The sequence below is a fragment of the Akebia trifoliata genome, chromosome 5, assembly GCF_017979445.1.
Source record: "Akebia trifoliata isolate Shusen 1 chromosome 5, ASM1797944v1, whole genome shotgun sequence".
NCBI classification, from domain to species: Eukaryota; Viridiplantae; Streptophyta; class Magnoliopsida; order Ranunculales; family Lardizabalaceae; genus Akebia; species Akebia trifoliata.
Genome location: NC_141379.1, coordinates 29,640,196 through 29,666,630, shown reverse-complemented (window position 1 = coordinate 29,666,630; position 26,435 = coordinate 29,640,196). Strand labels below are relative to the sequence as shown.

Below are 26,435 nucleotides of genomic sequence, written 5' to 3'. Positions count from 1 at the left end.
GGTGCATGCTTACTTTGGGATTTTGATTGTTGTACCCTGAAGGGTATTCCACTATACCAATTGCACTGAGATGTAATCTTCGTGGGATATGCTATATTCTTAAGGGCAATGATTTATCACGTTTCAATTGTTCTTCTTGCAATTGATTTTCTGTCTTGTTAGTTGCATCAATACATTTTTCCAACACTATACATCCCTATAAATATGTGCAGTTTTGTATCCCAAGAAAAAAAAATCTACGGTTCTAGCACATGCCACGTCAAGGGGTGTATATGGACGTATGTTCGAGGGAGCGTCAGAAAATCATCATTCTTTATAAAATTAGTCTATTGTAAATTTATAATCATTGGATCCAAACATTTTTATGTCATTTCTAACCATTAGATTTGCATATTTAAAGTACTCAAATATAAATATGGGGTGTGGTTCCGTTGACTTAAGAAATATGACACAAGTTATGACATAAGATCTTGATTGTGTAAACACAAAATCCAATAATTAAGATTTTATGCATATCTCAACAATACATATCTCGATGATATGTATCCCAACAATAAATTTCAACCATTGGATTTTGTGTTTACATAGTCAAGATCTTAGGTTATACGTGTGTGTGTGTGTGTGTGTATTTTTTTTATAAATTGTGTAGATATATCAAGAGGTAGGTTACATCGTATTATATAATTCTATCTGATCGATGGACCAAATTTTTGGGAATATAGAATAGTTTTTAAAATCATAAAGGGTTGGTTACAATCAAATCTAGGACTTTTATAAGTCATAGAGCTTTACTGCTTTCAGTTTTTAATTGCTAATCTGAACTCTAAAATTCAAATGAAGATCATCATATTCAGCATCAAAATTGTACTAAATGTATAGAGATTTTGACATAACCCTCATAGTTTTGATAAATTTTAAGATACCCCTTATATTTTCAAAACAACAACAAATACTACTTTCATCTCGATCTCGATCTACTCATAAAGACTCCCCTTCAACCTCTAAGATGAATTAGTTTAACTTATTCAATCATTTCTTCAATGCATGGATATTTATTCTTATTTAAACCCTGAAAATGACATAGAAGTTTAGGTCGTGGAATTATATGCCCAACTAAAAATAATAAATCCACAAAGGGATTGATAGGTACATAATTAAAAACTCTGAGCCAATTATGCAGTCATGTTCCCACCTGACTAACACTTTTGGGTGCACCATGTGGCCATGTGGGAAGAGACCCCCATGTACCAGATAACCGATAATTGGCTATAACAAACCCCACCCCACCCAACGTATCGGGCTTAGAAATATTACTTAGGATGGGAACCTGGCTCATAACTGATAGGCTCTGTCGGGTAAAAAATTATCTCGAGTAATCATGAGTTTTGATTCAGCTTGTTTGTTTTTTTTTTTTTTTTTTTCTAAAAACTTATTATTAAGGACATTAATTTGTCATGATACGAGAAAAAAATTGGTTAAATTATTTCATGAGTGTTGATTTCACGATATGGGTTCCAAGTCCAACTTCAACTACTAATCACTAATGAGTAATTAGGTTGCCTATTTAAACTAAAAAGTCGCATTAATATTTTGAAACCCACAACTATGGTTAGGAATATTTAAAAAAAATATTTATATTTTTTATATAATGAATTGGATTTGATATGATCTAATACCCAATCCAGTCGCACGATTGGTTTTGGATGCTAAAATTGAGATATGATAAATAATCAATCTGAGATGGTCCAATCCAATTCTCATTGGATCAATTCGGGATCCGATCCTTGTTGAACTGATCCCATATTTAGCCTGATTAGATTTAGATCGATCCATTAACAATATTGTTTCTTTTATTTTTTGATAACAGGGGTGTCCGAACTTATGTCCGACCAGGGGGACCGGATGAGCCAGGGTTGGAACCAAGGAATATGGGACTGTTCCCCAAGCAATAGCAACGCCTGCGCATCACACGCACCAGGTAAGTGAGGGAACACCCTCGTGGGTGGCCTCAAGGAAAGATAGCTCATACTAAGCATCGAACATATAACCTACAGACTCTCACCACTTATTGGATTCAAAATTGTTATCGAGCCACCCCCTCCTCGGTTTGGAGAAGCATTAGTACTATTGACAAAATCCACATTAGTTAATATATTTTTAATCACAAATGCACCGTTGCATTTCAATAATTATTAATATAATGAAAAGTGGGTAGAATTAATGACATAAATTCATATTAGTTAATATTTTTAGAACAAAAAATCCTTTTCGTAACATTAAACTACACCTTTAAAAAAAATTAGACAATCTATTTGAAACTTCTAAATCACCTCTTAAATCTTAAATCAATTTTGAAGATAATTCTAACTTAGATAAATATTAATTTTTGTAAATTATGTGCAAAAGTACATGCCACGGACTAATACATATAAATCAGGTATGTTTATTGCAAACTCAAAAAGAATACTACTAGGAAATGCTCGATTCTTATTATATTCTCTTTCGTTCATTTTAGACTTTTTTTCTTTTTTTTTTTCTTTCTTTTGGTACCAGAATTTCCGATAATTCGATTCCATTTTTAGTTTCTTTTGTCTTTCTGAAAGTGTGTCATTTACTGTAGGTATCTTAGCGAAAGAGTTTCACACTCATCAAAACATTATAAGAACCGACCTAAAAAAAAACGTGAAACTCATTTGTTCACATTCAAGTAGGGGGACCAACAAATAAAAAGCGAAAGAACTCGGCAAAAAGTGACTCCAACATGACAAGAGAAAGAAAAAAAAAGAAAAACAGAAATTAACTCAAATTTTTTTTATAACAGGTTCGTGTACGAGGTACACATACGTAGGATCAATTGTGCGAGGATAACGTCAAATATTCTTTTTAGGTTTATTATTCTTTTGTGATTTATCTTTTTTTGTAAAAATTCATCATTAAGAAATAGCTTAAGTGGCGGCAACTTAGAATTTAATTTAGAGAAATTTTCTATACATATTCCAAAATATTTATCAATTTTATTTTTATTTTTATTTTTATGAGTAATGATTTTCTGAAACCAACCCCCCCCCCCCCCTTGATATACTCCATTTCTTCTCTCCTAATGTGGCATGTGCGTAAAATCATAAACTTTTCATTGGGATACATAATTATGGAGATGTGCAATTGTGTATCCCGAGGAATCATATTATTTTATGTACATACCATGTCAGGAAGGTAGAAAGGGAGTCGGTTTATCATTATTCTTTTTTTTTTGGTGTAATGATTTTTTGATGCTCTCCTCTGACACATGCCCCCTACACTCCCATCGTAGAGCCTTAGATCATTTGTCATGGGATACGCATAATCATAAATCTTTTTCTTGTGTGTCTTGGGGCAATTGATCTACAATTTTGTGATGGGGGTGTGTGTCAAAGAGAGAGAGGGGGGGGGGGGGGTGTCATATTATCATTTGCCACAAGATACGTATAATCATAATTATTTTTCTTATGTATCTTGAGGTAACTGATCTACAGTTCTATGATGGGAGCTTGTGTCAAAGGGGGGCGTCATATTATCATTTGCCACAAGATACGTATAATCATAAATATTTTTCTTATGTATCTTGAGGCAACTGATCTACAGTTCTATGATGGTAGCTTGTGTCAGAGGGGGGCGTCATATTATTACAACTCTTTTAATTATTATTTATTATTGTGATAAATTTCTATATATTTATAAGGAATGATGATGTTCGGGATCTCAAGGGGACATTATAAGTATTTTCCAAGATTTTTTTTATTTTATAATATCCTTATTTATTTTGTCTTTTAATGAAAAAGAATGGTATATTTATTTTTTATATAATAAGTACTTATGTACATAATAAATATTTGTCTCTCACATAATAAATGTTAAGGACATTTAATTTTTAAAATTAAAAATACAAATAATCATTTATTATGTAAAAGATCAATATATCTTTATTTTTTTTTACTAAAAAACAAAATGAATAAAGGTATTATTGAAAAAAAATATTAAAAAATGCTAAACATCTCCATGAGGTTTTAGATGTTAGCATTCCCTTATATATATATAAACAAAGTGTTTTGTCTTATATGGGTTAAAATTTTCAAAATAAGCTGATTTTTTTGTGAGAATAATTTCTATGGTGCGAAAATCATCCTCACAAAAAATTAGCTAATTCTGAAATTTCTAACCCTAATTTATAAGATGAAAAATCGTGAATCATCAATTTTTATCGTTAGTTTGTAGCTATTTTTTATGAGATTAGAAGTTTCAGAATTGACTGATTTTTTGTGAGAATGATCTATTCATTATAGAGATCATCCTTATAAAAAATCAGTCAATTCTGAAATTTTTTAGTTATATAAGACAAAACTTTATCTAAAATGTTGTATAGGATTTTGTGAAAAAAAACGTTATCATATATATATATATATAGGATTTATTAAATAATATGCTTTTACACTAAAATATCTTGTAGGGCCGTGTACATTTTTACAATAGTGGGAAAATGGATATTTAATTGTAACCCTTTCTTTAACGGTTTAAGTAACTAACTTGGGCCCTGCTGTTTGTTTTTATCTTGCCCTCCAAAATATAACTTACCCTTGTGAATTTACTTATTTACAAGTTGAATATGAGCTGAGTCAAATAAGTGAGTTAAATCGATTAAGTTTAAATATCAAGTCAACTCAAAATCCAACTCGTCCGAGTTTCGAGTTGACTGTAGGAGTGTCATAATTTTAAAGCACGGGTGTTGTAAGGGAATTAGATGCCTAGAGTAGAGAGTGACTAGTCACTGTCGGCAAATGAAGAATCTATTTATATAAAAGTAGTTAAAAATGTGGCCAAATTGGTCAAATGCCATTACTTGTAATTTGATGCTAAAGTTAGGGGTAAATAGTTATGGGTGGTATATTGGTAATTATCTTTGGGTCAGAGTTTCAGAAGAAAAGTCTATAAATACATTAGTGGTAGCACACTTAATTTTAGGAGAGGGATAAGAATCCATGGCTAATGAGAGTAGAATGGAAGAAGCAAGAGAGGGTGGTGATTTCACACAAGATGGGACTGTGGATCTCAAAGGAAACCCAGTCCTCAGATCCAAGAGAGGTGGATGGACTGCTTGTTCTTTTGTTGTTGGTATCTCTCTCTCTCTCTCTCTCTCTCTCTCTGTGTGTGTGTGTGGTGTGTGGGTGTTGTGGGTGTAGTTAGAATAACCTCCAGCCCAACAGTGTGTGTGTGTGTGGGTTGTGGTTGTGGATGTGATCATCATCACCTTATGCCTTGTGAAGCACTTGTTTTCTTTTACTTTGAAGTACTTTAACTATAAGGGGTAACCCTAATTTTGAAGGCTATGTGAAGCACTCCTAAATCTTAAAAGGTACCCTAAAATGTTTTCTGTTACAATTGATTATAAGGACCTTCAACAGTTTATGGGTATCCAAGTCTAGCTAGACCCATGTTGTCATATATTGATGATCGTCTACTTTCTATTATTTACTATTATTAATAGGAAGATCATCTAAAGCTTTTCAAAGAAGACAATATAGGATGCAATCACACACCATTGAAAATAGTTTGGTCAAAGTAAGTTTGACCCAATCTCCCTCTGTCTAAATTAATTTTTTAGGTTCTCATTGACTTCTTGAAAACATGAAATCTGATAATTGTCTTTTTAGATATGTTGTATATATTTTTAAAAAGAAAATAAAAATATTTGGTTGTTTGATCTCTCTCTCTCTCTCTCTCACTCACACACACACACACAGATTTTTAGGTTCTCATGAAATGAGGATGTTTGTGGTCATTTAATGGCATTTGTGTATATATATACATATATGAATTTGCTTAACTTTCATGGGCCCATTGTTTAAAATGAGATCTCCAAAAGAAAATATCTCCCCTCCCTCAAGAAATACAATCCCCACCAACTTGCATTTATTAGTGTTATTGTCATTGTTTTCTACTTCACGTGGTCCTTGTTATGTTTAGAAAATCCTAATTTCCAAACCAACCACTGTGATGAAAGGATATTCCTAGATAGGAAAAGTTTTTGTTTTTCATTTTTTTTATTTTCTTTTGGATATAAAAAATCGATCGAGACGTCTATATCCTTTATTCAAGAAAAAAAATATTATAAAGAAATTACAAATGGGTATCTCCACCTAGGCAAGTATATCATGTTTCATCAAATGATGATTAATTTGAGAATTTATTTGTTCTTTTTAATTGTGTAGTATATGAGGTGTTTGAGCGTATGGCCTACTATGGAATATCGTCGAATTTGGTCATCTATTTGACAAAGAAGCTCCATCAGGGCACGGTCACCTCAGCAAATAATGTGACCAATTGGGTCGGCACGATCTGGATGACACCGATCTTGGGAGCATACATAGCAGATGCACATCTCGGCCGATATTGGACCTTTGTCATTGCTTCTGCCATCTACTTGTCGGTATATTTTCTATAACTTTTATATACCCTCAAACAACATCTAGACTTCCTAGGGATCAATATGGATTTCATAAAGAATTTCTTTATTTTGACATTCTATCGATATAACATTTTAAACATTGTTTGGAAATACTTTTTCATCTAAACAGAACATTTGATTTCTCTAAGTCTAGTATTTTCTCATTTTATATACAAATAGGTTTTGTTTGGTAACACCCACTAACTTATCCTGGAACATCAATATCGAATTTGATACATCGGATGGTCCTATTCGTGGGATCGAATTTACGATGCATCAAATGGGGTGGGCCCTGGTGTTGCACCACTCTTTAATAAATTCATGGACAAAATATGAGTCCTTTTCCATGAAGACGGTGATATTACGCTGTCTTTACGTTTGCATGTTAAATATAATATGTAAATTACATAATATAATATAAAGTAATTGTGTATTAAAGAGTACTTGAATAATATCTAATAAAATATTAAAATTATATTTTTCTAATAGAGATCTTCGATTATATCAAAGTAGATAGGCTCAAAGTCTTCATTGGTCACCCACCAACATGTGCCACGTGACACACTTTTGGGCTTACTGACCCAGATGTTAGGGCTTTGGTCCACGTAGGAGCTGTCACAGTGACTATAAGATTAATTTATTGAATAATGTTCCACGTGGCAATTTGGGATGTGAAAGTCTTTGAGCATTCAGTGAACTCGGACTCATGACATAATTGTCCTCTCTTATAATGATTCTTGACTGAGTCAACTCGTCATACACTATAGTCCAATTTATCGGCATTTATTAATCTTTGTCCTTGTTTTACATGTCGCCTAGTTGACTTAAAACAGTTACCGAGTCTACTAAACTTGAAGTTTGAGTTTACTCGGCATCCAAACTCGTTTGAACTAACTTGTCTACTAATGAAATAGTCCAGGCCAAGTCGGAATAAGCCGAGTTTGACTAGAAACTTGGCGAGTTGTGTTATGTTTATACTACATCTATTTGAATTATCTCAACCCTTACGAGTCACTGAGTTGACTCTTATTGATGGACCTTAAAGATTACCAAGTAGACAACAGTCTAATAGCAGCGTTGTTCACCATTCATGTTGGTCGACTCAGCTCAACAGCTGACTTTAGCAACTTATTGGGACACTTAAAATCATATATATATATATATATATATATATATGTCGGTAGGCAAGTGAGATTGGTGGTCGTTAATTAATAGGTGAAGGTGGGTTTTGAACTCAGATTGTGATATCAACCCTATCAATTTTGATTTTGATTCCAATGAAACCCTTGGAACTAGAACCGACCTACAAACACCTAATACCATTAAATATTTGATAGAGTAAACAATATATAAAAGAAAGACGGTTACCCTAGAAAATTATTTTGAGTTATTTAAAAAAAAATATTCATAATTTTCTAACTCCGCCTCACGTGGCATGGGTTAGAACCATAGATTTTTTCTCGGGATACACAATTGTACATCCCGATAAATGTGTGTCGGAGGGGAGAGTCAGAAAATCATTATTCCTATAAAATAAAATAAAAAAAAGATTTATATATAAGCCCTTAGTTAATTCATGTGGGCTCAGTCTTGTCCAAGATTTAAAGACCATGCTTAGAATCGAAGCAACTTTTTATCAAACTGTAGAAAACTTCTATTAGCACATCAACTTTTACTTATAACACATCAAACTATAAGTAGGCATTTGATATCAAAGGATTGGTGTGCCAATAGATTGGCTCAAGTTAGTTATTTATTTGTCCACATCTCCCCTAACATGATTGTTACATTTGATTTGGTATCACAGGGAATGTGTCTACTGACACTAGCAGTATCAATCCATGCACTTAAACCACCACCTTGTAAACTAGCAAACATAGCTGACTGCAAGAAAGCATCTACATTACAATTGGGTGTATTCTTTGCTGCACTCTATATATTGGCTATAGGCACTGGTGGAACAAAGCCAAACATCTCGACAATCGGTGCCGATCAATTCGATGATTTCGATCCAAAGGAGAAGAAACACAAGCTTTCCTTCTTCAATTGGTGGATGTTTAGTATTTTCTTCGGTACCCTTTTCGCAAACACGTTTCTTGTCTACATACAAGACAATGTGGGTTGGACCCTCGGCTATGGGCTTCCGACGATTGGGCTTGCAATATCAATTTTGATTTTCTTAGCTGGCACACCATTCTATAGGCACAGAGTACCTACTGGGAGTCCCTTCACTAGGATGGCAAGGGTCCTTGTTGCTTCTGTAAAGAAATGGAGTGTCCCCATTCCTAGTGATCCTAAGCAGCTCTATGAGCTTAATTTGGAGGAATATACCAAAAAAGGAAAGTTTAGGATTGACTCCACACCTTCCTTGAGGTTAGTACTTTTTATAATTTTGCTTTAAGTTAATTTGGATAATTATTTGATTGAATTTGGCACATTATTCTTGAGAGATTCTATTGCCACACTAACTTTTACTAACAACACACCAATCCTTAGAAAATTGTCTTCTTTACATATAGATTGGTGTGTTATAAGTAAAAGTTGGTATGCTAATAGAAGTACTTTTATTCTTTGAGGGGAAATTTTAGAGCTTTTTGCCCCCCCACAAAAGTGATTTTGGCATTCAAAATGTCCCACAACGTCTAGAAGTGTTTCTAGACACACCAAAGCACATCTCTGAACATTGTCAGCAAATGATCAATGACGTTACCAAAATCACAATTTTTATAGAAACGAATCAAAGAGAAGTGATTCCAAATACAAGAACTTAAAGTAGAGATGAACCAAATAGGGCTGTAAAGGGTTCTTATATTGCCACACCAACATTTTATTCTAAATATAAGGCATTTTTCCAAATCTCATCCAAGACGTCTCAAATAAATTGAATGTCTCATCCATGGACGAGACGTCAAAACAAGTTTTAAAACCATGTGTGTATCATCATTTTAAATCTCGTCTGATGCGCCTGGTATCGTCCACCAACAAGATGGATAGATAAGTCAAACGATGAGATTTAAAACCATGGTTCATTTTTCTCATTGTTGAATGAGACGACTCAAATGTATCGGAAAACTCGTCCGAGATGACATGGTCTGATTCATGGACGAGACGAGACGAGACATCAAAACGAGTTTTAAAACCATTTTATGCCTACATACTTATTTGGTGTGTTGCATATAGTCTCGTTAATTGGTGTGTTAAAAATCTCATAAATATATGCATCCATAAATGCAGGTTCCTCAACAAAGCTGCAGTTAAAATCGGTTCAGACGACCCATGGATGTTATGTTCGGTGACCCAAGTTGAAGAAACAAAACAAATGCTACGTATGATCCCGATCTTGGTCGCAACATTTCTTCCAAGTACAATGGTTGCTCAAGTCAATACCCTCTTTGTCAAGCAAGGTACCACTCTCGACAGACATATCGGGGGCTTTCACATCCCCCCAGCCAGCTTAGCAGCATTTGTAACTATATCGATGCTTGTCTCTGTTGTAATATACGATCGTTTCTTCATGCCAATGATGAAAAGGTGGACCAAGAACCCTAGAGGTATCACTCTTCTTCAAAGAATGGGAATTGGCCTCGTTCTTCACATTGTAATCATGGTAACTGCATCTCTAACTGAGATGAGGAGACTAAGTGTGGCTAAAGATCATGGTCTTGTAGAAAGTGGAGGGAGCGTTCCTCTCACTATCTTCATTTTACTTCCTCAATTTCTTTTAATGGGTATGGCTGATGCGTTTTTAGAGGTAGCGAAGATCGAATTCTTCTATGACCAAGCGCCCGAAAGCATGAAGAGTTTGGGGACTTCTTATTCGATGACTAGTCTCGGGATCGGAAACTTCATTAGTAGTTTTCTACTTTCGACGGTGCATGATATAACCAAGGGTAATAATAACGAAGGATGGATTCGAAATAATCTAAATGCTTCTCATATAGATTACTACTACGCATTCTTTGCAATCCTCAACGTCTTGAATTTAGTCTTCTTCTTAGTCGTGTCCCGATTGTATGTTTATAAAGCTGAGGTATCTGATTCAATGCAAATTCTTAGAGAAAATCAAGAAATGTCGAGTTCGAAATATAGGGTCTCTAACCAAGAAAGAGATGCCAGTTTAGGTTGATGGTTGGACTTAATAGAGAAGGGAAGCCATGAACACTACGACCTCATATGATGGTAATGGTGGGCTGACATCAAAACACGTCTAGAATCCATAAAACCCAGTTTGTGAAACAAAAGAGGATCGTTCTCAAGTGTTTCCACATTGTTTGATTGTTTTGCTGTTGGATACATGAGTGTTACCTGGCTTTGTGTGGTGATTTAGATATACTTCAATTGATAATGTACTACTTAGCATATATGTCAAAAGGAAAAAAGAAGAAATGGAATATAGTTGTGTGAAATTCATGATTGAATTACCTTAAATGCTTGAAAATTTTCAAATTTTCTCTATTAAAGCTTGTTAAAAGCTTTAACAGGTATGGTGAATCCAACTTTTTGTTAAGTTATGAAGATGGAGAGAGAATTTTAAGAACTTTGATCTATTTGTTAAATCAAGGTTTCGCGTCTTGTCTCATTCACGAACGATACTAAGATGACTAGTCTGAGACATCTAAGTATCTTAGATGATTCTTAAGCACAATTCATGCCTGTGAACAAGAAGAAGAAAAAAAAGACGTAGATCTCAAGGAGGATGATGAAGAAAAAGAACGAAAATAAATTCCAGTTTTGGCATTTCTTTTCATTCATAAATAATACGGAGGTGGCGCTTGGATACAACTTCTCAAGTGCTTCTGCTCCTGTGGAGAGTTAGAAGTTCTCTTAAGTGTGTTTGGTAAAAAAAGTTCCATATGTGCTTCTGCCTCTGCGCAGGAGCTAAAAGCTCCCAAGCATAAAATTAACAAAAAGGTGTTCCTAAGATTGCTCTTGCGGGGAGCAATATTTACAAGAGTCGTGCTGGGGTGACACAAAGGTGACAAATGGATGTGGTGTCGCACACATTACCATAAATGCTTTTTTGCGAGATACAAGTAAAAAAGCATACAGTTATGTGCACGCCACCACACCATTTTTGTCACCTTTGTGTCTCCGTTTGTGTCATTTCCAGCATTTTCCTATTTGCAATTAAAAAAACGGCTCCTAATGACCTTTGTGCCCCTCATATATTTATGAAATTTAACACATGCCCCTTCTTTAATTTCACGAACTCATCATCTTCTCCATTAATCCCTCTCTTTTCTGATTTCCATTTCTAGATGCCTTGACTTCCATCGTCGTGTTCTTCTTCTCCATCGTCAGAAATGTTATTTTTATTTTGAATTTTTTTAAAAACGATGACAAATAGGTCCTTCCATGAAATGTGTTTTCCAACAAATGATCTCTATCGATCGTACAAATTAAAGATGTGTCCCATGGCAATCAATTTCTTTCAAAATTTCTCTTTGAACTACCGATTAATTTTGTTTGGACATTTCAGATTTGAATTAATTTGTTCAAATTTAGAAACAATAACTAATTTGTTCGTCTTTGATGTTACTCTATTCCATGGCAATCAATTCATTTGAAACAAGTAATTGTTTTAAAATTTTCTGATTCTTGCATCCATCGCAATTAATTTCAGTAATAATCTCATATGTGCAAAACACATCTACTATCTTTGTCTCTTTTGTCCTCCAAACTTGAAGTCTCTGTATATGAAAATGGACCAAAAAAAAATAAAAATTAGTAACATGTTTAATATAAGGGTATTCTAATCTTTTTATCAAAAGTCAAAATAATTTCTAAATGTAATTCCAACACAGAAGTACTTCTTAGAGTTCTGTTCACAAACGTATATCTTGTTCCAAAGTACTTCTCTAATTCCTTCATAGAGTACTTCAACTCTAACTCTTTAGCAAAGTACTTCTGACTCTAGTATCCACACAGGTCCTGAGTGACTCACTCGGTGTCTTGGATGACTTTTTAAAACCCATGCCTCCATTCAACTCTATCTAAATTTTCTTGTTCAATCAAGTGTTTTTTAATATCTTTCACTACCTCAATCCATTGCCCTTTTATTTTCTCTCTTTTACTTTTTTAGAACTAACTAGGCATGTTATTGGTCTTTTAAAATTGTTCAAATCATCTCAATTGACCTTTTTTTAATTTTACTTGGGAGTGTGTTTAGAAAAAAAGGGTTTAGGGTTGGATTTTCAAGAGTTCAACTTTTGCAAGTTGGCCCTGGGAGTAGAGAATAACATGGGCATTTGGTTGCTGAAAATTCTCCGACAACAAACAGTTGAAAGTTGTAGTTGAAGAATCCATGCCCGATCCAAAGCAACATTCCAAGACTACATATTTTGAAGATTCTTCTTGCTCAGATGAGGATTTTCCCCTTCTTTGCAGTTAAAACAGGGAATCGACTTGCAGCGACAATCATCTTAATCGATAATATATGGAGATTTAGGGTTTCTCCTTCAGGAGCAGGGGCAGCATGGAGAATCCAAGTTAGGGAACACTTCAGAAAAAGATCCTCATGTGCTTGGCCACAGAATAGAGAGTAAGCATCTCTTGTATTTTTATTTTTATTTCTCTCATAATTAAAAAAAAAAAAATTATTAAAAACCTACAATAATTTCATGTGATTTTAGCACAACTTTCTACTTTATTTTTTTAGAGAAATTACATATATTTTAAAGAATACCACTCTAAAAATATACATTTTAATAAAAAAAGTTCTGACTATTTTCATGATATCTATTAATTATATCCATATATCTATACTTATTTTTTATTTAAGAATTCTACAATAATATTACTGATTTATTTTACTATAATTAAGCAATAAAGTTATTTTGAAATACGTATTCAACATATATTGGAAGGAAATTATATTACTTCAATCATAACAGACCATAACAACTTCTAAAAATGTGGATACCACCCAAGAGATTAAAACCATAACTTGATTATGATATTTGTGTATACCAATAAAAAAAATTACAATTTTGTTTAGATGTGTCCCCAAAAGAAAAATATGGCAAAAGCTATAAGTATTTTGATAATGAGAGCTAAACAAAGATGAGGATAGGTGCTGTCTTAACCAAGAACCATTCAAATGAGGCCAACCTCTTTTGTCAGGGAAACATACCAAGCATCGTTCAGATTTTCACGACTGAGGGCAAATTTTCATAAAACGTACACAGAGGCATTGAAAGTTTGACAAGTGTTGTTATCGTGGCGTGGCCTGCCTTGCCCTGCTTCAGGTTAATCGATCGAGTCCTGCCCTTTACAAGCCATGGCCCATTAATAACCTTTGAGATCAGCCACAATGATAGTCACCAGGTTTGAAGGCGGGGGCATCTCTCTCTCTCCTCCTGTACAACAAGGGCAAATACAGGAGGAAAATGATTATGCCATCGTCAAATATCAACTATCACTATCTTTACCGCTACCCATTACGCAGTCTATCAACCCAAGTTGCATACAACCCCAAATAATTACAAAGAATCTTCTCTCTATCTCTACTCTCTTACTTGTCATACTGATTCTACTACTATCTAGCACAAGTTTCAAATCATGAAATTTTGTAGTACTCGTCTATCTGCAAAAGATTTAATAATTAATACTAATGCATAAACATCAACAACATAATTAACTATCATCCAACCCCACAAACATAAATAAGTCTAAATATAAGCTACTCTAGCATTAATACTAGAGAGAATGAAAAGCAAGCCAAATATAGCACTACAACTTAAAAGCAAATACTACGGGAAAAATAAAAATAAAAAAAAGAGTTATCTACTACTCTCCTCAAAAACTATTAATCATATGCTAGCAAAATAGCTACTACTGCAAAAGCAAGCCAACCAGTCCTGCCGTCATCTTTTGCAAGAGTTGCTCCTCCGTGCGTGATAGTGAAAGCAAGGTTCTGTTGAAACGGTGACACTCGGTATACTTTAAAGTCATCGATGTTACTACTGTTGGGACAGCCTGGACTGAGCAGCACCATACCCACCACCATAACCACCCTGTCCACCTGGCGGTCCATTTGCCTGGGAAGACCCATAGTTCCCGGCCTGTGAAGGATCAGACCTCCAAACTGCATTCGGGTAACCCGAATTACCATCACCATAGCCACCACTTCCCATGTAACCAGGACCAGTTCCTTGTTGATCTCCTCCACCGAAACCAGCATTGTTGCTATTTGGGGTGCTACCTGCACGCCCTCCGGCTGCACCATAGCTACTTGGGTTAGCATAAGACCCATCGTTTCCACCATAACCACCATACCCATATCCTTGATTTCCATAACCTGCAGCACCGCTTGGAGATTGACCCGTTGGTGCAGAAACATTGCCACCACTACCACCTGAACCACCACCAGTGCCATTCCAAGGCACGGCCGCCCCGTAGCCTGCATTTGCACCATAGGCAGCGGAACCATATCCAGACGGAGGCTGAGCACCCCATGGGCTCCTTGCAGCACCGGGAGGGCCACTTGTGTAACCGGCATTTGGTGCATTAGGGTTCACATAGGAGCCAGCCGGGCCACCATATCCAGCATTGGCAGCACCATAGCCACTAACACCATAACCACCATAACCAACACCGTTATTGGCAGCATTGTATCCATAGCCCGGTCCACCATATCCAGAACCACCATATGCTGGAAAACCCCCTCCAGTTGCCTGAGGCTGCATGTACCTATTTCCATCCGCCATTCGACCATCATATGAACCCATGTTGGCACCAGAACCACCATAGCTCTGATAATTCCCACCACCACCACCACCCATCGAACGGCCGCCACCACCACCACCAGAGTTCGAATCTTTTGGAAGAGCACGCTTGACTTCCACAAGTTTACCATTCAATTCGTGAAAGGACTTGTGTAGAACTCTATCAACCGCTTCTTCATTGTCAAAGGATATGAAACCAAAACCCCGCGGGCGTTGAGTACTTTGATCATACATAACTACTACATCTGTTACATGACCATATGCCTCAAAATACTGACGAAATCCTTCCTCTGACAAAGTTGGAGGTAAACCTCCTACAAATATCTTCTTTGTCTTAATATTACCTACACCTCCAAAATTTCTACTATTAGTGTTTCCAGATCTAGAAGTCGTGTGCTGTTCCTCTCTTGATAAAGCCCTTTTAGCTTCAACCTGAATTTACCAAAGCAGGAGTTACACTGAAGAAAGGAACCATATGTAGGGGCAAAGGAAAAAAAAAAGTGTAACTATATACAAGGACTTAGATGGTTGGACATAGTGAAATGAGCTCGGAAATAAACTTTAGAGAGATAGACCACCTAAAAAGATTGGTCTTCATGAATATCACAAAACTCTACATGCGATCAGAGAGGCTGAAAATATCCAAGAACTCCCGATAGAGTAATAAAATGAATAAATTTCCCACATAACATCCATTCGTATATGCATTAGTATGATTTTGCACATCAGTACCGAGTGAAACATTCATCGTTAACTTTGTAAATTAATAACAAAGTACAGCCAAAACTTCTTTCCCTTTATTTAAAATAAATTAAGGGTTTGTTGACCGAAGACAAGAAATTCATTAGAATGAAACAAGAAAGAACCATTTCAAGCTCATGTACACAAACAAGAACAAATGACTCCCAAGTTCTCAAATCATCCACAAACAAATAAAACACTAATACATATATAACCATTTACCAACCAACACATAATATAAATATATCTAAAAATCAAAGATTCATTACTTGGGTTACTCAATATTACTTAAAATTTGAATGGAGTTCTAAACAACAGCTAATCAAAAGCAAAACCCAATAAACACAATTTGAAAGAAAACCAATAAACACAGACACTTTCTTCATCATTTGTCTTCCTGTAATTACAACACAAATAGTTTTGGCAACATTTATAACAGAACCATCAAGAAAATTACAAGATCCAAGCAGTATAAATTAACCTAAAATGATTGCAACAACCAAATCCCATCAACATAAACTAAATTATCCAAAAAAACATTATCCCACATTTAACATCAGTAAATTAAAACAAAAACCCCAACAATCAGATAATAAAAGCAAACCCAAAATTCCATACAAGAATCAAAACCAGTAAAATTAGAGAAAAATAAGGAAAACCCATCAAAGATGATAACAAATAACAAGTCCCAGAAACCAAATCAATAAGAAAAACTCATATAATTAGTCGATCTAACAACAAATGAGTAGAGTCGAGGTTCTCACTGTTCTTCCATCAATGTTGTGATTGTCTTGAAGAACCCTATCTAGAACGGATGGATCTGCAAAAACAACGAATCCAAAACCTCTAGGTCTTCCTGTGGTCTTATCACGCATGATTACAGACTGCATCACCTCTCCATACTTCCCAAAATACTCACTCAACTTATCCTCAGATGTATCCCATGAAATCCCACCAATAAACAGCTTCCCTTGATCTGAATCCATCTCTCTTTCACTGATTTTTCTCACTTTTCTCTACAGAAGGAGAGATGGAAGGAGGCGAGGGTTTGGAAAAGATGCGGACTTCAGGTTTAGAAGAAAATATCTACTGTACTATAATGTAAAACGAAAATAGATGAAAAATCTATTTGAACGGATGAGATGATTTGGATTTGATGGTATAGATTTTTGGATCTGAGGAGTAAATTTGACGGTTGTGATTTCATATGAGTATTATTTTTTTAATTGATGGGTTGTTTGCTAATTGCTATGCATGGTTTCATTTTTTAGGTTAAATTTGATTGAAATTAGGTTTGTCCATGGGCCAATAAAGTCTTGGGCCTAGTCATAAATGATAAGATGCTATTTGGGCCTCAAAATCCTAGCCAAGCCTGGCATGTCTAATGGTTGATAGGGGAAGTACTTCTTTATAGTGTAGAAGTTCCCTATGACTATGGTTTTAATTTTTAAATCTCGTCTAGGATCGAGATGATTCTTCTCGATATCATTCCATAGTGATACGAATACACACGATGTCTCAACATTCACATCATCTCGCGAGATAAACGAGATGTCTCGGACAATATTTTGAAGATGTCAATCGAGTCACTCGGGATTTATAGATTTTCATTAAAATATATATATGTTAATTTAATATTTATTATATAAATAAAAATAATTTTATGATAAAATCTTTTAATCTACCTTATTTTTCATTAAAGAATTATAATTGTTTTAATTTAAATATATGTAAATCAATCATTATAAAATGAGTTAAATGATTTGTCTCATCTAAAATGAGTTGACTAATCTGAGATAACTCGATCTCGTCCATGGATGTAAAACTGAGTTTTGAAACCTTGTCTAAGACTAGAGAAACATACCGTTTGAACAAATCACTAATGTGAATATCGCTTGAATTTCTCCAAACCAAAGAATTGAACCATTGACCGACTATTCTAAACTATGTCTTATACCTTCTCCCAAGAATACTTGACTTGCTATCAGAAGAATAAATTATTTCTTCCTAAACCACTTGACCAGTTAAGAATTCCAAAGACATTTGACTTCCAATTCTAGGTTGGATGGTAGGTTTTGATCCAAGATTTATATAGTTTTAGGTCTCTCTGAGTTGGATACCAGCCTTGGTTGCATGATCTGGTTTGTCATCTGAATCCCCTTGACGAATCTAACCATCAATTCGATCAGGAGTAGATTTACAGTGGGGGCACTTGCCCCCTCCCACCCCACTCTCACAAGAATTTTCAAAGTCTATGGAATAATGAGTTATTGCGGACAGATAAAAAAATCTGTCACTATTGCCCGTACAATTTTTTTTTCACTCTTAGTTGACCATTACAAATGTATATTTTTATTCTTAATTGCCCCCAACTCACGCCTAGATAAATTTCGCCTTATAGTCTCCAAACCTAAGTCCTTTTTCACACTCCTACCACGAGTGAGATGTCATGTCCAATCGTCTCGCTTATGAGCAATACCGAGATGACTTGGGCTGGTGTCTTGGACGAGATTTAAAATCATGGTTGGATTACCAATTAGATAATCCATGTGGACCCAAATTTCAAATCTTACTTTGAAATAAGTAAGTCACGGTAGTCTTGTGTTTTTTTAGAAAGTAAGGTTCATTGAGTAATAAACTTGATAAAGTAAGGGAGTTTTTGTAATAGAATGCAATAAATAGGTCTCTCTTCATCATTTATTAAATTAAGGTGCTCACATCCCACCGCAGCCATCATTATCACTTCTAACGTTCATATTTCCATAAAGGAAAATGTTTGTGTCAAACGACATATGACGTAGTGAATCAAAGATGGTTAAGATGAGCGAGTAATCTTCGAGATTCTCCTTCAAATGAATGCGTAAAGATTTCCTCACATCTCAATCGTACGTTTGACAATCTCAGTCAAACGTCATTTATGGATTGATAAGTCTTTAACAAATTCGAATCTGATGACCGTTTTGTCCTCCACATTCCCACTTTCGCTTTCCGAAATTGACAGCTCAGCCGAATTATAACTTTGTTGTATTTATGAATACAAAAGCTTGATGCATCGTGGATTGTGAAATATGATTCATGTAAAAATACATGATCTTGATTGTGTAAACAAAAAATGCTACGGTTAGGATTTTTCCTCGAAGAAAGTATCACCGAGATATTTATTATCTATAAAGAAATCAATCGATCTGATCATATCTGAAATCCGATCGAATAGTTTTGATATGGGTTGAGAATTTTGGTTATGATAAGGATTTGATCCGATAACCTATCAACGGGATCAAGGTCTTGCTTTATAGAGGCCCAATTTGATCAAATATGTATCTTATATTTTATTAAGAATAATGTTTAAGTGACCTCAATATTGGACCTCACATTGCACATCTTGACGTGAAAGCATATGAGAATACTAGATTCATTTTCCTAAGATACGAGTGAAAAAGCATCTATGGTTCCTATTCACTTTCAGATCAAGATGTGTGATATGAAGTCCAATCTTGACGTCACTTAAGCACGACTCTTTTGTTAATATATGAAGTTTATTTAGAGTTTGTATATCAAATCACACTTATCTATTCCAATTGTTATTGAATCATGTTTGATTCCTCCTATTTAGATCCGAAAAAAAAAAAACCAATCCGACAAGAATGCAATCACATGCGTATGTGATCCTTATTAGATTGGCCCTAGCTTGATAATAATCCGATCTAAACCTCTGACAACTCTAGTTATCGATATACAACATGATCCTTTCATATATATATATATATATATATATTTTTTTTTTTTTTGAGTCGTGATTTTTTTACACACCCTCTGACATAGGAACCAAATATCTTTTTTCTCGGGATACACAATTGCACATATTTATGATCTTGGCACATGCCATGTTAGGGGGCATATGGGAGTGTATGTTAGAGGGGGCATCGAAAAGTCGATATTCTATATTTATTTCCCATACCTAACTAGTGATTTCTAGATTTGTATTTTATTTTTTTTAATTATTATTGATTAATATGTTTTATTGGTTTGAATACTGTTGAGAAAGTGGGCCCACTTGAGTTGCAACACTGTTTTCAAAAAACAGAAAACATCAAACATTGCTCTCTAAAGAAACAACAAATTTGCACTTACGTGATGACGTGTCAGCTTTTGCTCGCTTTCGCATCAAACTCGTTTTCCAGCAAACACACACTTTCTTTCTCTCACTTTCAAAATCTGTATTTGTTTGTCACCCTTATCACCACCATGAACAACCATCCACTAATCAATCCCCTTCTCTTCTAAACAAATCGATCTCCAAAACAAAGAGAAAGATCTCTCAATGGGTTGTTTTCTTGCTTGTTTCAGTACTTCAAAGGTTTCAAAACGCAGAAAACCAGCAAATAGAGTTCTCCCCAGAGACCAAGTAAGCCCATCTCTAACCTTCATGTTCATCGTTTTTCAATTTTTGTTTGGGTTTTTTGATTAATTTATTTTTCGATTAAACACAATTCAATTTGAATTTTGTTTCAGAGAAATGGGTTTTATGAACCTCTTCAAGTTCAACCAACTCTCTCTTTAAAGCAAAACAGCACAGAATCAAGGTCAGTTATCCATTTTTCTTGTTTTTTTTTTGGTGAAATTCGTATTATTTGATATCTTACATGAATTTTTTTTTTCTATTTTTAGAGATAAATTGGAGGAGCAATTGAGCTTTAATACTAGAAAGAAAGTCACTTTTGATTTGAATGTCAAAACATATGAGGACTCAAGTCAAAAAATTACAAATTTTTCCAACAATGGAGAGCAAGAAAAATCGGTGAAACAAAGCCAACCCATTTCTCTTTCTGAAGATGACTCAATCACGTCGAGTATGGGATCTTACCAATTGAACCATAGATATCAAAATTGCAGAGATAGTGAGGATGAATTCGAAGAAGTAGAATCTGATGAAATGGATTCGGATGATGACAATGAAGATGAAGATGACTACTTTGGGGATGACGATGAAGACGAGTACGATGGAACAGTGGGGGAAGGAGAGTCTTCTGAGTCATCATTCTCCTCTGCAACTCCACTCACCCAAGAACTAAAGACACTTCGATCTAACGAAAATGCTCGAAATAGAAGCCAATATGTTCATTCTGTATTAAACCCTGTCGAAAATCTCACTCAATGGAAAGCTGTAAAGGCAAAACCAGCTCCATTATTAAAGAATCAGAAGGAGAATTCCAATTTGGATCAAGAACTACAAATACCCTTTAGTTCAGAACCTAATTTCAAGCTCCCACCATTAGAGAATCAGAAGAAAGAGAATGACAATTTAGAGGAAAAATCACAAAAACCCATCAGTTTATTTCAAAATTTTGATCACTTTAAGCCTCCCAATCAAGAAATAGTTATTGATGCAAGCCTTTCAAACTGGTTGGGATCATCTGAGAGATTAAATTCACAAAGAAGTCACGAAGGTCCCCGAGTCGAAGTCCAGATGAGATACCCATTTTAGGTACTGTGGGAAGATAATGGAGTCATAAAGAATAGGCAATGGATTCAAGGTCAAGCTCTTCTTATAAAGGTATAACAAACACAACCAGAAAATATAGGGAGGTGTGGGTGAAAATAGTTTTGGAAGTATTGTATGTGTGTGTGTTTACAATTCATTGATGCTCTTTTGAATGTGTTTGAGAAGATTTATGTGGTTTTAATGGTTGTTTGAAAACTTATAGTTGTTTGTAATTGAATTTCTGAAATTGTTTAGATTGGATGTTTGAATTTTTGTTTCTTTCCTGCTTATATTCTGATTTAGAGAAATGGTTGATAAAGATTATTAGTAGAACAACAAGAAGACAATGGATGAGTAGCGTTGATTGTGTAAAAAATGGTTTAAATACATCAAGTCAGATCAGAAACTTGACTGAGTTATATTGGCTATATAATATTTTTTAGGAGAAGAAAAAAAAAACAAATATTTTATTTATATTATAACATTAAATATTTATAAATTTAATATATTTTCATTTTCATTTGTCTGAGTTGACTCATGAATTATCTACTCGACTAGGTTGACATTCCAATCAAATTTCCTACTTATATCATCGTCTTGTAGGCCACTTCATCTCAGACATGTCGTCAAACCACAAGGAAATCACATATCTGCTTCTTAAAGCAGAAAATTAGATGCTTTTTCGTCAATGCCAAGTGATGCATTTACTACTTATTTTGTCTAAAAGAGGCAAATTTGCTATTTTTTATCTAACAATGCCGAATTCATAGATTTATCAGTTAAAAGTGAAAAAATTCGACACTGATATTAATCAGATCATAACTTTGACTCTGACGTCCATTTGACTATTATTTTACATGCATTTTGGGTGGCGGATTGGTAATTTTTCAGAACCAGTGAATTCGCCACTTTGCAAAAGAAACAAAATTTTCACTTGATAGATCTTCGCGAGATACCTAAAAAGCATATATCCTACTAGTCAAAAGGATATCTAGATCCAAATATCGTGCTATTTCAGATCATACCTAAAATGTAGATACATGGATTTCTCACTTTTCAAAGCGGTGAATTTGCCACTTTGCAAGAGCAACAATTTTGTCACTTGATAGACCTTCGCAGGAAACCTAAAAAGTGTATATACAAATTGCTAACAAATACCCAGATCAAAAGTCGCATGTTCGTTAAGATCATGGAGTGATCTTTAACAAATAACTTACCTTTTCAAAGAACAAGACACCGTGCTTCACCGTAGAAGATTAAATCGTCAAAATGATGAGTATATCGTTCATTGTCTCAAATTGTCAGAATATAGTGCAGCAGCCGTTGGAAATCTCAAGCTAAAATAGGTCAGAAAGGGTATTTTGGGAACTTTAAATTTTTACTAAACTTGTCCGATCTCGAAAGTCTTCTCTAAAAGTCTGCTAATGGTCTAAATTCCTTACTGGTCTATCATCTCTAAGTTATCGATGACTGTGGGCTTCAGTAATTCATGAAGGATATAGAATAACATATAATGACATTACCATGGCTCAAAGAGAACTTTTTCAGGTCCAAAAAAAAAAAAAAAAGTTCGACGAGAATTAATAAACTTTATCTAAACAGATTTGTTACTTGTTTGATTAACAGCAATCAGAGAGAGTAACACAACAATAGTTCTGAATTTCCATTTTAAAAGGACAAACTATTAAAGTTGAACATGGTACCCAGAGCTCAACCAAAAAACAAAAAAAAAAACATTTATTTCAGTCTTATGGATACTTAAACCACTTAGATCTTACACTACTTAAGACATGAAAGAACTCATTTCACTTTTGATTCTGATATACATTACGGATGAGATGTTTTCACTTATGCGGCTCGATTTTTTATTTGGATAAGTGGAAATTCATCAAAGAAACAAAGAATACAAGGAGATCAAGAAAGAAGAAACCCTTCCCAAATATTGAGAATTCCTACAAGAGAGGAAACCATACAAAAAAAAGGAAAAGCAAAGGATTATTGCAATTTGCAACTGAGAGAAACCATAGGGAGGTTAAAAAATAGTACAAAGTAAGCCTACAGACTGACCATCAAATAATCGAGGAGCTTGTTGAAGATAGCAAGGAAGACGATGTCAATCACGGAAGTTAGAAGAATATATTGAAATATGAGGGGTTTATGTAGATCGGATTGACAGTTCAGTGGGAAATGTATAACTAATGGAAGGGCGATTTTCTAAATCTTCAAGAAGCTGTAAAGGAGAGGTTTCAGGAGATATTTGGGGCAAAGAGATGTTGCTCTTCCTTGTTTTGGAACCTCTGCTAGTATCTTAATGGTTAAAAATAAGGAGAAGGTTTTGGTTGAAGACTCTCTTATATGAACATCTGGGACCTTTGAAGCTTGGGTGGAGACTAACGTGATTAGAATTTTTGTGTGAAAAGAATGGGGAGTAAAAGGATCACCTGAAACATGAGGGACTCCAAAAACTTAGTTAGCATGCATGAGGGACTCAAACTGGAATGGGGCACACTTTACTTTGTCCAATAATCAAAAGAAATTGGAAAGCCCGTCCTAAGACAATGTCGTTACTATGTACATCTATCACTCGAATGTAGTGGTATTAACAGCCGCAAGTACCCTCCCCCTTCAAGTTTGACTTGATGTGTTTTATGATCCTACCCTTTCAAACAAAATTGGGGAATGGTGGAAGTCCTCTGTTTTCAGTGGTAGGCCCAATTACGACATTCGAAAGAAACTCAAAAAGTCATCAACAAAAATCGGAGTATGGAATAAAGAGTCATTTGGCAGAATAAATTAAGAGATATAGATGATCAAGGAGAAAATTTAAAAAAAAAAAACATTGATAAAAAAAATGAAAACAAAAAGAGGGATCGCTTACTATTGAGGGAAAAGAGTAGAAGAAGGGTGGAAGCCAAAGCAGAGTTGCAGAAGTGGATGAAACTGAAGAAGACCGTTGGAAACAAGCATTCAAGATCAAATGATTGAAAAAGGAGATAAGAACACCAGATTCTTCCATGTATTGCGAAGGATAGGAGAAGAGCTAATGACCTATCACGTTTGAGAGGATGGACTGATGGAATTATCGATGAAAACCACGACAGAGAAGTGAGATTTTACAAGAGCTTGTGTGTGTGTGTGCGCACACGCGCAAGTCCAGTCGTGGAAAGGCTTTCTAACAAAGTGGCCACTTGGAAGCAATTATAATTATCCAAAGGGGGAAAATACTCTCATTAGAAGCATTCTCTCCAACTTGCCATAGTTATTATATTCTTCTCTTCATCTATCCATATGTGTGGCCAGTAGGATGGATAAAGTGGTCCGTGATTTTTTTGTGGGGTGGCACAGTTTCATCTTGTGGGATGGAACAAAATTTTCATGGTGAAGAAGACAGGTGCTCTTTGCTTTAGACACTTTGACGACATGAACATGACCTATTTGTGAACGGATTATGGAATGTGCCGTAGAAAGGCAATCTATTGAGGGAAGTGATTGCTGCTAAATATAGGGGTTTGGGATGAAAACTGGAGCAACCGTACACACCTTTTTGTGTTGCCTTTCCCTTGACTTCCATTTTACTAGAAGGAATGCTCGTCTTGTGTGATTGCTGTAGTATGGAGGGGGACAATGTTTCCTAGAACTTGCATCTTAAAAGGAATGCTACTTATTGGGAAATCGAAGTCATCTCTTTGTTCCAATGTTTATCCAATGTAGAGAGAGATTTCCAGAGTCCATTGACAGATATGAAAATGGATTTTTAGTGGGTTTTTTTAATAGTTGGCTGTTCATTTCCTCTCAAATTAGTAGGGAACAAGCCCATTCTTACAAAAATTGATTTTTCTAATGTGAATGGGCATTCGCACATGAAAAACAAAGGAATCCAGACTCTGAATGGGTGCGTTCTATGCTAAGTGTGCGAGAAATCTGTGGCCCATCTTCTCGTTCATTGCCCTTTCTCTTATGAAGTTTGGTAAATCTTTCTTTCTTTATTTGGAGTCTATGGGTAGTGCCCAATATTCTGTCCCACTTGATTAAGGGTTGGTGATCCAAAGAATTCTCTTCTTTGGGGTTTGTCGTACCTTTTCACAAATGTGTTCATTTCTAATTTTTATCTTTTGTTCTTTTAATTGAAGGACTAGGAAGAGTTTCTACAATGCAAACAACAATATATAAAACAATAGTAGTATTGATCAAAAGAGAAAAAATACGAAAAATAAGAAGATGTAGCAACCAATAAAAGCTTATAGTAGATAACGAGCAACATTTCTCAACATTCTATATGAACAATAATTATAGAGCTTATGTGCATGAATTACTAAGATCATAATTGGTCAACTTTAATTAGTCCATCAAATTCTTTCTGTTGAGAGTATCATTATTTCATTAAATAATTTACAATCACATTCAAATCAATAATCGAAAATCAAAAGGGAACAAAAATTCTTTGTCATCACCAACTAACTGAAGAGAAGTTAAAACCGCCTACCTATAGAGCGCAACCAACCCAAGCTTGTTTTTTGCGCGGTAAATGGTAATACAAGAAAAAAAGAAGACACCGCAACAACATCAATCCATCTCAAGCTCAGTAATGGGGTGCATCAGCAAACTCTCTGATCCAATGTCTGCCATTAACGAACCACTCCCTTCACTGCATCTCCAATTCCGATTACAAGACAAAGCCCCAAATAACGTAAAAATCATAACCAATACTCCAATAGCATGTCCAACAAACAAGAGATTAATCAAAGCCACACCCCTCAAACCATCCTCTTCAAGATCACATTGGACATCATTTTTCTCGGGCGTTGGTGCAGATAAAATCTTGTAACACCCCTTCAACGAGAACGTGTCCGAGTACAACGACAACCCTGCTTGCAACATCCATGTCCCCTTAAAGACAAGACCCGAAGAGAGTGCCACCTCAGCGAAAAATGCATTCGGGTTGATCGACAAATAAAAACAAGACGAGGCACATACAAGCATCAACCCGCCTAACAATTCGTAAACACGA

The 26,435-nt window shown here is 35.1% G+C and overlaps 3 protein-coding genes across 4 annotated transcripts; 2 read left to right on the top strand and 1 right to left on the bottom strand.

Moving 5' to 3' along the window:
* The first annotated feature begins 4,984 nt into the window (after positions 1–4,984).
* LOC147402057 (protein NRT1/ PTR FAMILY 5.2-like) lies at positions 4,985–10,916 on the top strand. Its single transcript, XM_086443561.1, has 4 exons — positions 4,985–5,145; positions 6,243–6,460; positions 8,286–8,851; positions 9,713–10,916. Exons 1-4 carry the CDS (start codon positions 5,013–5,015, stop codon positions 10,602–10,604), a joined length of 1,809 nt encoding a protein of 602 aa, XP_086299687.1. The 5' UTR covers positions 4,985–5,012; the 3' UTR covers positions 10,605–10,916.
* A 2,493-nt stretch (positions 10,917–13,409) lies between these two features.
* Positions 13,410–17,030, bottom strand: LOC147402056 (heterogeneous nuclear ribonucleoprotein 1-like). 2 transcript variants are annotated; one of them, XR_015178784.1, is made up of 3 exons: positions 16,710–17,030; positions 14,333–15,636; positions 13,410–13,836 (listed from the first exon to the last, which is right to left on the bottom strand). XR_015178784.1 is itself a non-coding variant. In XM_086443560.1 (2 exons), exons 1-2 carry the CDS (start codon positions 16,929–16,931, stop codon positions 14,440–14,442), a joined length of 1,419 nt encoding a protein of 472 aa, XP_086299686.1. In that variant the 5' UTR covers positions 16,932–17,030; the 3' UTR covers positions 14,065–14,439. The 2 variants fall into 2 exon arrangements, 1 of the variants encoding a protein (XP_086299686.1); XM_086443560.1 differs by lacking the exon at positions 13,410–13,836 and having other exon boundaries at positions 14,065–15,636.
* A 3,140-nt stretch (positions 17,031–20,170) lies between these two features.
* Positions 20,171–21,789, top strand: LOC147402055 (uncharacterized). The gene is made up of 3 exons (XM_086443562.1): positions 20,171–20,350; positions 20,458–20,528; positions 20,614–21,789. Exons 1-3 carry the CDS (start codon positions 20,267–20,269, stop codon positions 21,428–21,430), a joined length of 972 nt encoding a protein of 323 aa, XP_086299688.1. The 5' UTR covers positions 20,171–20,266; the 3' UTR covers positions 21,431–21,789.
* The last annotated feature ends 4,646 nt before the right edge of the window (positions 21,790–26,435 follow it).